This window comes from Sapajus apella, unplaced genomic scaffold (genome assembly GCF_009761245.1).
Source record: "Sapajus apella isolate SASKATOON/1434 unplaced genomic scaffold, GSC_monkey_1.0 scaffold202, whole genome shotgun sequence".
Classification (NCBI taxonomy): domain Eukaryota; kingdom Metazoa; phylum Chordata; class Mammalia; order Primates; family Cebidae; genus Sapajus; species Sapajus apella.
Genome location: NW_022437142.1, coordinates 653369 through 666403, shown reverse-complemented (window position 1 = coordinate 666403; position 13035 = coordinate 653369). Strand labels below are relative to the sequence as shown.

Sequence of the window (13035 nt, the reverse complement as noted above, 5' to 3'; positions counted from 1 at the left end):
ATAGGAAGCCAGGTGATCTGGCTCGGCTGGTTCCACCCCAACAAGGACAAGCAATCTGAAATGCTCTGGATTGAGAGTTTCACAGCAAGCACTGCTGAACCCTGGATGGTCCAGCTCTGTGGGGAAAGGGCGCCCGCCATTACCGAGGCAGTCCACCACTAGTGAGGTAGTCCGCCATTACTGAGACAGTCTTCCATTACAGAGAGAGTCCGCCATTACAGAAGCAGACTGCCATTACAGAGGCAGTTCTAACTATACCCCTATAAACAAAACTGCAAGGAAGTTCACATAGCAGCTGGGCAGAGCCCATGGCAGCTCAGCAATCCCTCTGCTGGCAGACTGTGACTAGGCTGCCTCCTTGCGGGGCATTGCATCTCTGAGAAAAGGCAGCAGAGTGACAGGGACTTAAAAATAAAGCCACACCTTCCCAGGACAGTGCACATGGGGAAAAAAAGCAGTTATGAGTTCTACTGCACCAGACAAAACGTACCTGCCCAGCAGCTCTGAATGAACAACAGACCTCACAGCTCAGCACTTGAGCTCCTATAAGGGAAAGACTGTTTTCTCAAGCAGCTCCCTGACCCCCATACATCCAAAGAGTCACCTCATAAAGGAAAGCTCAGACTGACATCTGGCGGGTAACCTCTGGGACAAAGATAGCAGAAGAAGAAACTGGCAGCAATGCTTACTGTTCTGCAGCCGCTGCAGGTGATCCCCAGGCAAGCAGGGTCTGGAGTGGACCTCCAGCAGTCCTATAGCAGAGGAGCCTGACTGTTAGAAGGAAAACTAAAAAAAACCAGAAAGAAATAACTTCAACATCAACAAAAATGACATCCACTCAGAGACCCCATCTGAAAGTCACCAACTACAAAGACCACAGGTAGATAAACCCACAAAAATGGGAAGAAACCAGCGCAAAAAGGATGAAAACACCCAAAACCAGAACACCTCTCCTTCTCCAAGGGATCACAACTCCTCACCAGCAAGGGAACGAGACTGGATGGAGAATGAGTCTGATGAATTGACAGAAACAGGCTTTAGAAAGTGGGTAACAACAAACTTCTCTGAGCTAAAATAACATTCTAAATCAATGCAAAGAAACTAAGAACCTTGAAAAAAGGTTTGAAGAAATGCTAACAAGAATAAACAGCTTAGAGAAGAATATAAGTGAATTGATGGAGCTGAAAAATACAACAGGAGAGCTTCACGAAGCATACAAGTTTCAATAGCTGAATGGATCAATCAGAAGAAAGGATATTACAGATTGAAGATTAACTCAATGAAACAAAATGAGAAGGCAAGATTAGAGTAAAACGAAAGGAACAAAGTCTCCAAGAAATATGGGATTATGTGAAAAGACCTATTCTATGTTGGATAGGTGTACCAGAATGTAACAGAGAGAATGAATCCAAGCTGGAAAACATTCTTCAGGATATTACCCAGGAGAACTTCCCCAACCTATCAAGGCAGGCCAATATTCAAGTCCAGGAAATACAGAGAACACCCCAAAGAGATTCCACAAGAAGAGCAACCCCAAGGCACATAATCATCAGATTCACCAGCATTGAAATGAAGGAAAAAATGCTAAGGGAGAAAGGTCGGGTTACCCACAAAGGGAAGCCCATCAGACTCACAGCGGATCTCTCAGCAGAAACTCTGCAAGCTAGAAGATAGTAGGGGCCAATATTTAACATCTTTAAAGCAAAAACTTTTGCATGTTCTTCACATGTACCCCAAAACCTAAAATGCAATAAAATAAATAAATGGGGAAGAAAAATAAATAAATAAATAAGGAAGGAAAAAAAAAAAAACTTTCAACCTAGAATTTCATATCCAGCCAAACTAAGCTTCATAAGCAAAGGAGAAATAAAATCCTTTACAAACAAGCAATTGCTCACAGATTTCGTCACCACCAGCCTGCCTTACAAGGGCTCCTGAAAGAAACACTAAACATAAGAAGGAACAACCAGTACCAGCCACTCCAAAAACATACCAAATGGTGAAAAGCATTGGTACAATGAAGAAACTGGATCAACTAATGGGCAAAACAACCAGCTAGCATCAAAATGGCAGTATCAAATTCACACATAACAATATTAACCCTAATTGTAAATAGACTAAATGCCCCAATCAAAAGACACAGACTGGTAAATTGTATAAAAAGTCAAAACCCATTGGTGTGATGTATCCAGGAAACCCATCTCACATGCAAGGATACACAAAGGCTCAAAATAAAGGGATGGAGGAAGATCTACCAAGTAAATGGAGAGCAAAAAAAAGCAGGGGCTGCAATTCTCATCTCTGATAAAATAGACTTTAAACTAACAAAGATCAAAAGAGACAAAGAAGGACATTACATAATGGTAAAAGGATCAATGCAACGAGAAGAGCTAACAATCCTAAATACATACGTTCCCAATACAGGAGCACCCACATACATAAAGCAAGTTCTTAATGGCCTACAAAGAGACTTAGACTCCCCCACAATAATAGTGGGAGACTTTAACACTCCACTGTCAATATTAGACAGATCAATGAGACAGAAAATTAACAAGGATATCCAGGACTTGAACTCAGATCTGGACCAAGCAAACCTAATAGACATTTACAGAACTCTCCACCCCAAAACCACACTATACACGTTCTTCTCAGCACCACATCACACCTACTCTAAAACTAACCACATAATTGGAAGTAAATCACTCTTCTGCAAATGCAAAAGAATGGAAATCATAACAAACAGTCTCTCAGACCATGCTGCAATCAAATTAGAACTCAGAATTCAGAAACTAACTCAGAGCCGCACAACTTCATGGAGACTGAACAACTGGCTCTTGAATGTTGACTGGATAAACAATGAAATGAAGGAAGAAAAAAAGATCTTTGAAACCAATGAGAACAAAGACACAATGTAACAGAATCTGTGGGACACATTTAAATCAGTGTCTAGAGGAAAATTTACAGCAATAAATGCCCACATGAGAAGCAAGGAAAGATCTAATATCCATACCCTATAATCAAAATTGAAAGAGCTAGAGAAGCAAGATAAAAAAAAAAAAAAAACAAAACTCAAAAGCTAGCAGAAGACAAGAAATAACTAAGATCAGAGCAGAACTGAAGGAGATAGAGACACAAAAAACCCTTCCAAAAAAACAATAAATCCAGGAGCCGGTTTTTTGAAAAGATCAACAAAATTGACAGACCACTAACCAGATTAATAAAAAAGAAAAGAGAGAAGAATCAAATAGATGTTACAAAAAATGATAAAGGGGATATCACCACAGATTCCACAGAAATACAAACTACCAGGAGAGATTACTACAAACAACTCTATTCACATAAACCAGTAAACATGGAAGAAATGGATAAATTCATGGACACTTGCACCCTCCCATGCCTAAACCAGGAAGAAGTCAAAACCTGGAATAGACCAATAACAAGGGCTGAAGTTGAGGCAGCAATTAGCCTACCAACCAAAAAAAGCCCAGGTCCAAATGGGTTCACAGCCAAATTCTACCAGACATGCAAACAGGAGCTGGTACCACTCCTTCTGAAACTATTCCAAACAATACAAAAAAGGGAATCCTTCCCAAATCATTTTATGAGACCAACATCATCCTGATACCAAAACCTGGCAGAGACTCAACAAGAAAAGAAAACTTGAGGCCAATATCCATGATGAACATAGATGCAAAAATCTTCAATAAAATACTGACAAGCCGATTGCAACAGCACATCAAAAAGCTTATCCACCACGATCAAGTAGGATTCATCCCGGGGATGCAAGGCTGGCTCAACATATGCAAGTCTATAAACATAATCCACCACATAAACAGAACCAAAGACAAAAACCACATGATTATCTCAATTGATGCAGAGAAGGCCTTTGACAAAATTCAACAGACTTTTATGCTAAAAACTCTCAATAAACTAGGTATCGATGGAATGTATCTCAAAATAATAAAAGCTATTTATGACAAACCAACAGCCAATATCATACTGAATGGGAAAAAACTGGAAGCATTCCCTTTGAAATCTGGTACTAGACAAGGATGCCCTCTCTCACCACTGCTATTCAATATAGTATTGGAAGCTCTAGCCAGAGTAATCAGGCAAGAAAAAAAAATAAAGGGTATTCAAATAGGAAAGGAGGAAGTCAAATTGTCTCTATGTGCAGATGACATGATTGTATGTCTAGAAGACCCCATTGTCTCAGCCCAAAATCTCCTGAAACTGACAAGCAAGTTCAGCAAAGTCTCAGGATACAAAATCAATGTGCAAAAATCACAAGCATTCCTATACACCAATAACAGACTTAAAGAGAGCCAAATCAAGAACGAACTGCCATTCACAATGCTACAAAGAGAATAAAATACCTAGGAATATAACTAACAAAGAACATAAAGGACCTCTTCAAGGAGAAGAACAAACCACGGCTCAAGGAAATAAGAGAGGACACAAACAGATGGAGAAACATTCCATGTTCATGGTTAGGAAGAATCAATATCGTGAAAATGGCCATACTGCCCAAAGTAATTTACAGATTCAACACTATCCCCATCAAGCTACCTATGATCCTCTTCACAGAACTGGAAAAAATCACCTTAAACTTCATATGGAACCAAAAGAGAGCCCACATAGCCAAGTCAATCCTAAGCAAAAAGAACAAAGCTGGAGGCATCATGCTACCTGACTTCAACTATACTACAAGGTTACAGTAATCAAAACAGCATGGTACTGGCACCAAAACAGAGATAGCACCTTACTCTGGGCAAAGATTTTATGGATAAGACCTCAAAAGCAGAGCCAACAAAATAAAAAATAGACAAATTGGATTATGTCAAACTAAAAACTTCTGCACAGCAAAGAAAAACATCAACAAAGTGAACGGAAAACCTGCAGAATAGGAGAACGTCTTTGCAAACTATTCATTTGGTAAGATTTTAATATCCAAAATATACAAGGAATTCAACTCAACAACAACAACAACAAATACTAAGTAAACAATGGGCAAAGGATCTGAACAAACATTTCTCAAAAAAAAAAACCATACGAATGGCCAACAAGTGTATGAAAAAATGCCCAACATCACTAATTATCAGGGAAATTCAAATAAAAACCAAAATGAGACCTCATCTCACCCCAGTTAATGTGAGTATTATCAAAGAAGACTAAAATTTAAAAATGTTGTCAAAGATGTGGAGAAGGGTAATTCTTATATACTGTTGTTAGTGGGAATGTGAATTAGTATGGCCATTACGAAATGTGGTATGGAAGCTCTCAAAAAAGCTAAAAATAGAACACTACCAAATGATCCAGCAATCCCACTACTGGGTATGTAAGCAAAAGAAAGAAAATTGGTATCTCCAAGAGACATCTGCACTCCTATCACTATTTATGTTACCCAGGATATAGAATCAACCTATTAAGATAAAGAAAGCAGATGAAGAAAATATGGTGTATATATACACAATGGAATACTATTCAGTCATCAAAAAGTCTTAAATCTTGTCATTCATGGCAACATGGGTGAGCCTGAAGGATATTTTGTTAAGTAAGTCAGGCACAGAAAAATAAATACCGCATATTCTTGCTCATGTGTGGAAGCTTAAAAAGTTGCCAGTATAGAAGTATAGAGTAGAATATTGGCTACTAGAGGCTGAGAGGGGGACGAAGTGGGGTTATAGAGGTTAGTTAATGGATAAAATATTACAGGATGGGAGGAATAAGTTCTAGTGTTCTATAGCACTGTAGGATGACTCTGGTAAAGAATTTATTGCATTTTTCAAATAACTAGAAGAGGGAATTTTGAATGTTCTCAATACTAAGAAAAGTTTGAGGTGAAAAATGCTAATTTTCCTGATCTGATCATTGTACATTGTGTATATGTATCGAAATATCACACTGTGCCCAATAAATATGTACGATTATTATGCATCAATTTAAAAAACAATTTAAAAAAAGCTGACATAAATGAATTCTAAACAATGAGGGAGGTTCTTAAGCAGTCTTTGGTCCCCTTACCCATGCTTGAGAAGTCCTTTTTAGAGCCTCAGGTATGACTTAATTCTCAGATATAGATAAACTAAACTATGGTAGCAAAGCAAATAGAAAGTTTGTTTTAGGTTTGGGTCAAGTAAGAAAAAAAGACATACAGATATAAAAATTAAGAAGAAAACAAAGTTAGAAGACAGACTGATGTGAACACTTGCTCAGGAAAATGAGTAAAATAATTTTATTCAAAATTTGAAGTTTTCTTTAGCAAAGAAGGGGACTGAGATGTTTGGGTCTTATTATTGACATGAGAGGACAGACTATGATTTAAAACAGACCTACAGCATTTAAGTATGCACAATAAATTAGTGGCTTAACAGTGAAGACAGAACTTTCAAAGATTTTAAATTATACCTCCTTAAGGTCACTTGGGATTAACAAAGAGGAAAATCTTCCTAGCAGATTACTGAGAACAATTTCCTAGTTCAACTATATATCCCCCCACATCTGTTTACTTATTCAGGAATTATGTAATATTACATTTAAACAAAAAATTCCACATGGACAAAAAAGAGAACTGAAATAATTTTGAAATATTAATGTCAATATATCTATCGGATAAAATTATGTAAGACTCCCAAGTACTACTGTCATAGAATGAAGGGATTTTTCCTTTTACCAGTGACTCTGCCCAGGGCTCCCTTCATGTCTCTGTTCCTCAGGCTGTAGATGAAGGGGTTCAGCATGGGGGCCACCACAGTGTACATCACAGCCATGACAGTCTCCTTTAGAGTAGAATTATTAGCTGATGGGCATAAGTAGAGACCAATAATTGTCCCATAGAACAGTGACACCACAGAGAGGTGGGAACCACAAGTAGAGACGGCCTTGCAGATACCCTTAGAAGAAGGGACCTTGAGGATGGAGAAGACAATTCGTGCATAGGACCCAATGATAAGTAGAAATGGGATGACAAGAATGAGGCTTCCCATGATAAATATCACCAATTCATTAACTCGAGTGTCAGAGCAGGCCAGCTTCAGCAGAGCAGACATATCACAGAAAAAGTGGAGGATCACATTGTCTGCACAAAAACACAACCTGGCCATGAGTAAAGTGTGCAACATGGCGTGGAAGGTGGTCAGCACCCAGGACAGCGCCACCAGGGAGAGACAGAGCGTGGGGCTCATGATGGTGGCGTAGTGGAGGGGGAGGCAGATGGCCACGTAGCGGTCATAGGCCATGGCCACAAGGAGGAAGCTCTCTAGATCCGAAAAATACAAGAAGAAGTACATCTGGGTCAGGCAGCCCGCATAGGGGATGGATGGGTCTTGGCTCTGCATGTTCTGTAACAACTTTGGAATGGTCACGGAAGAGAAGCAGAGGTCAGAGAAGGACAAGTTGCTGAGAAACAAATACATGGGCGTGTGGAGATGGGAGTCCAGTCGAATGAGGATGATGATGAGGAGGTTCCCCAGGAGGGTGGTAAGATACATGGCCAAAAACAGGGCATAGGACAGGTTTTGCTGCTCTGGCTGGATGGGCAGGCCCAGGAGGAGGAACTCTGAGATGCTGGTTTGATTTTGTACAGTCATGCTGTCTTCAGGTGCCTTAAAAACCTGAATAAAAATAAACATGTTTCTATAATGCATGGTCATTAGGTGTTCTTCAGTCGTTGGTTTCACCATTATCCGTAACAACCATCGCTATAATCAGAAATGTGCCACATCACAAAATGCATGCTTCTTTTCACGATGATTGATCTCACCTTTCATAACATGTAACACGATTGACTCTTTCCTTCTAAAGCACTCTGATCTATTAGCCTCTGTGCGATCACACTAGTTGCCTGACACATACTGATCATTCCTTCTTAACAACTGTAATTGGTTTCCTCTCTAACAGTATCTTATATATCAGTGTTTTCTGGGGATTTTTCCTAAACGATTCTAATTGTACAGACCGAGCCCTCAAAGAGTTCGCCTGTCCCCGTGACATTGATTACCATCTACACCTCATGGGTAAACGTATCACCATTAGTATTTAGTAACCAGTTGCTTCCTGATTATCTCCCAGCTTAACAGATCCCAAGGGCAACTCATGATCTCACCCTGCCACTCTCCCAATCCACTCACTCCTCCAGTCTCTCATATCTCAGTAAAAGGAATCCAGGCTCAAGCCAGAAACCTGGGAGTTTTCTTTCATTCATTTATTTCTCTCAAGACCAACATCTTATCCTAGCAAGTCATATAGAGTCTGTACTTCATTCTCCTTCTAATCCACCCACTGCTTATCCCAACTGCCACAATCTAGAACAGGCTGACATCCTGATCCCCTGTCTGGACTACTGGAATGGTCTCTTCATCTCCCTGCTCCTGTGCTCACTAGCCTTCAATCCATTCACACTGTGGAATTCTAAGATAAAAATCGGATCATTATTCTCCTGCTCAGAGTCCTTATGGATTCTCATTACTTAAGATATAGGCAAAATTCTTTTCAAGGACACATGATATTTCATTATCTGACCCATGCCTACCTCCACAGCCTCATCTGGTCCCACAATGAAGCTTGCATCAGCATTCTCCAGCATTCTCCAGAAATGCTGGCCTTGTAAGTCACAATTTCTTGCCTCCAGATGTTCATGCTTGCCGTCCTTCTGTGTAACATCTTCTTCCCTCTGCCCCCTCTTACTTGGCATACTGCTGCTTCGTGTATATTACATGTCACTGGCTTAGCTAAATCTTCCTTTGTCTCCCCAGGTGAGACCTGCTTCTGTGTTTCCACAGCATCTGGTACTCACTCAGCAGCGTTCAATGCCCTTGATTGCTTGTTTATAGCTCAGTTTCCTACCAAACTGTAAACTCCATACAGGTGGGCTGTAAAACCAGCCCAATACTCAAAACTTTCCTACAGAACATCATACAATTGGGGAAATGATGACCCTCAGGTTGTAGGGACACTAAGGTTCCAGCTTATTTACCCTCCTTTGTGACTGCAGCAAGGCCAGCACCTGGCATGGTGCCCGGATATGGCCAATGTTTCACTAATATTTGTTGGCTGTTCTTCAGGCTGAGACATACATTCCTCCAACTTTAAAGCAGCCAACTCCCATTGTAGTTAAACCCCTACGAAATCCTCCCAGAATAAGACTTCACTAGCCTTAACCATTTGGTGCTATTTTTGACGCTTCATTACAAAATTCTGAGATAAACTTCAGACCTATGGAAAATGTTAGACCATCCAACCACACTACCCTTTATTTTAAAAAGATAGCCCAGGCTGGGCACAGTGGCTCACACCTGTAATCCCAGCACTTTGGGAGGCCAAGGTGGGTGGATCATGAGGTCAGGAGTTCAAGACCAGGCTGACCAACATAGTGAAACCCCGCCTCTACTAAAACTACAAAAAAAAATTAGCCAGGCATGGCTAAAAAATTAGCCGTAGCACGCCTATAATCCCAGCTACTCAGGAGGCTGAAGCAGGAGAATCACTTGAATCCAGGAAGCAGAGGTTGCAGTGAGCCAAGATTGCACCACTGCACTCCAGCCTGGGCGACAGACTCTGTCAAAAAAAAAAAAAAAAAAAAAAAGACAACCCATTATGCATGTTTACACTGTCATTTTGGTTTTGGTGTCAATGTCTACATGGTTCAGTTATGTTGACATGAAGAAATGTATCTGAATATTTGTATAATTCAGAGAGAAAGGGAATAAATATACCTACCCTTGTGACCTCACTGTACATCCTCTCCAGATATCCATACCTCAAAATGCCTCTGAGCTAAGAAAACTAAAGGGTCTTGAGGTATATGAGAAGTTCCTTCCTGAAAGGGACGTAGCTGAGTCTAACTGCTGGGATTTTCACCCTGCCGATGCTTAATCTAGCCACATCGATAGTTTTTCACATTTGGACATAATGTGCTAGTACTGTAGTAGGGAAAAGGCATCAAGTGAAGTTTCCTATGCCTGTTTTCTCAGAAGTCTGCCTCCTTGGGAAATGAGTGGGACCAATCTCTGGTGTCAAGGATCTGATTGGAAATTTCAAACCAGAGGGACATCACTTGCGAATACTGCCACTGATCGGGAATATGAATTTCAGCATCTCCCTCAATAATGCCTCTCATCTTCTTCACCTGGCAAATCTATAGTTCTCAGTCTGGACTGCAGAGAAGAATCACAAAGGTCGCTGCTTCTAACACTTTAATTTACATACAAACCACCTGGTGGTCTTGTTAAATGCTGATTTTGATTCAATGGCCCTGGTGTAAGGCCTAATTAACATTTTGAAAGTTAAAATTTTACATTTGGTGATGCCAATTCTGCTGTTCTGTGGACCACACTAGGTAGTAAGGACATGTAATACATTTTAAAAATACAGATTACAGCACCATCCCCCGATACATGTAACCAGAATCTCAGGGAGGGGGCCTGAAGTAGGCTCCTTAAGTAATTAAAATATATAGCCGAGGGATTGAAATCTCTGTATTAAATGCCTATCTCATAGATATGTCACTATGTTGAAATGATACAATCCTGTAAGAGAATACATTGCATAGTATTAATGGACGCTATCATTAATGAAAAGATACTAAGTTGTGAACATTAAATCAAAGAATTTCTGGAACGTGGGAAAGTCTTGAAAGGCAGAGAGATGAAAGGCAGAAAAGGAAAGTTATCATATCTGAAAAACTATCCCATAGAACATCATACGACCGGCGAAATGAAGACCCTCAGGTTGTAGGGACACTATGGTACCAGCTTATTTACCCTCCTGCCCAACTTACTGTGTCTGAGGTTAACTCCAGGGCCCTGATCCAAAATCCTCCTCCCCTTTATTTGCTGTAGGCATATGACGTAATCACCTTTATAGTCATCACCTGTGTCTATAGCCACGCTTCTCACTCCTCCCTTCCTACCTATCCCTGACCCTAGGGGACTGTGCATCCCAGAGGGGTCCAGATCCTGGAAGAACTCATTACAAACAAAGCAATTACACAGGGCCTCTCTAGAACAAATTATCTTAGAGTCTTGCAACAGTGACTGATTACAGTTGCTGATCACATCTTACTACACTTTGGGGGATCATGAGAATGGAGAGCTCAGAGATAGGTGCTTAATCATTGTGTGCTTAGGGAATGGAGAGGACACCTGTGAGGCTGAGGCCTCCATCTTGAGAAGTGAATAAAAACGGTTGGAGAAGTCGTAAAAGCAAGCAGGGACCAGTCTGTAAATGTCCTAAAATATCTGAAGGGTGTTAAGAGTTTAAGCTTTATCCTGTAGACAACAAGCATCAGTGGTCTTTGAATAGAGGACAACTGTGGAAGGACATATGCTTTGGAAATATTTCCAGGTGGCAGAATCTCTCACTATAACCCAAACAGGCCCTGCAAATAGGCCCTAGGAGAGAGAAAAACTGTAGCCAACAAGGATCAGGCTTTCATGACCCAACCATATACAGATACAGAGAAAGGACAGGAGTAAAAGATGAACTCTCAGATCACATTCGATTCTTCCTCGGGCCAATATGGAAAAGCAAATCCAGATCTGCAGCCCTTCGAGTTACTTCTAGCTCCTTAGCTCTCTAGGAAAACCTCAATAACCGACACCATCATTACCTCAACCACTCTCCACATGCCAAGTGACCTCCTCGTACTAGCTTTTCCTTACCCTACAATGGACGTTTATGACTCCTTCTTCCACACCGAGTCCATGTTCCCTTCTTCTTAACTGCAGCTAGATTCACCCTTCCTTCCTCATAAACCTGCATCCTCAGTGTTACTGCTTTTCTTGGGTTGCTATAATAGTGTTTCATCAACCTTTACTGGCATCCAAAAGAATCCTCTGCATATCAGATATGGTCTTCCATTTCCTCATTATGCAGAGAAACACAATTTTCCATTGTTAACTGGGATTGAAGTACCACAGGCAGTAGAGTAAACCCCTTTCTGCCTATTGATTCGGAAACACCATGGAATATTATGCAGCCATCAAAAATGATGAGTTTGTGTCCTTTGTAGGGACATGGATGAACCTGGAAACCATCATTCTCAGCAAACTGACACAAGAGCAGAAAATCAAACACCGCATGTTCTCACTCATAGGCGGGTGTTGAACAATGAGAACACATGGACACAGGGAGGGGAGCACTACACACTGGGGTCTGTTGAGGGGAAATAGGGGAGGGCGGTGTGGGGTGGGGAGTGGGGGAGAGATAGCAAGGGGAGAAATGCCAGATATAGGCGAAGGGGAGGAAGGCAGCAAATCACACTGCCATGTGTGTACCTATGCAACAATCTTGCATGTTCTTCACATGTACCCCAAAACCTAAAATGCAATTAAAAAAAAAAGAAAATAAAACAAAACTCACAATTGAAAGGTGTCTATGTGGGAAAAGAACTCCATATCAGAGCTTAGAAATTCCTTGAAAACTTCACTAACTCTTTATGCATTCTCCTACACACTACTTGCAGTGGGGTACCAAATTGAGAAACACAGGAACAGTCTGTCTGTTTCCAGAAGCAAGCATTAGCTAGATACACAGAGCCCCTAGTCTCAGGTTATCTGACCTACCAAGTGAAGGGCAATTTGGTTTTAGGTATGAGCGTTGAATCTCCATTTTCTAACTGGAATAAAATGTTGATTCCAAGATGTTCTTTTCCTAAAAGCTCTGTGACTGTACTGAACATTCCAAATGTTATGGCTTCAGTAGGCATCTCTTCTGTGTAGGACTTATATTTTGTATTTATTTTCCAAATTTTGGCTGTACTTATTGGCTACTTTTACACTCCAGAAAAAATACTGGTTATTTGAGAATTTTTAAACTACCTTATCTAAAACAATATGTTATTATCTAAAGATTATGAAATGAATGCAGTCAGTGTTATAATGCTACCATTATTTAGCTGTCTGTGTCTTTTGTTCCTTTACCCTTCTATGCTTTTTAATCAACTACTGTATTTCTGTCATTAAGCTAATCATTCTGCTCATTGCTTCCTTACAGCTTTAACCGGAAGTTAAGGTTTAAATATTTAAATTGAGCCTT

The 13035-nt window shown here is 40.5% G+C and overlaps 1 protein-coding gene across 1 annotated transcript; it reads right to left on the bottom strand.

The window, feature by feature from the left end:
- Positions 1-5940: 5940 nt before the first annotated feature.
- LOC116543993 (olfactory receptor 1E5) lies at positions 5941-7674 on the bottom strand. The gene has a single exon (XM_032270073.1). It carries the CDS (start codon positions 7650-7652, stop codon positions 6645-6647), a length of 1008 nt encoding a protein of 335 aa, XP_032125964.1. The 5' UTR covers positions 7653-7674; the 3' UTR covers positions 5941-6644.
- Between the last annotated feature and the right edge of the window lie 5361 nt (positions 7675-13035).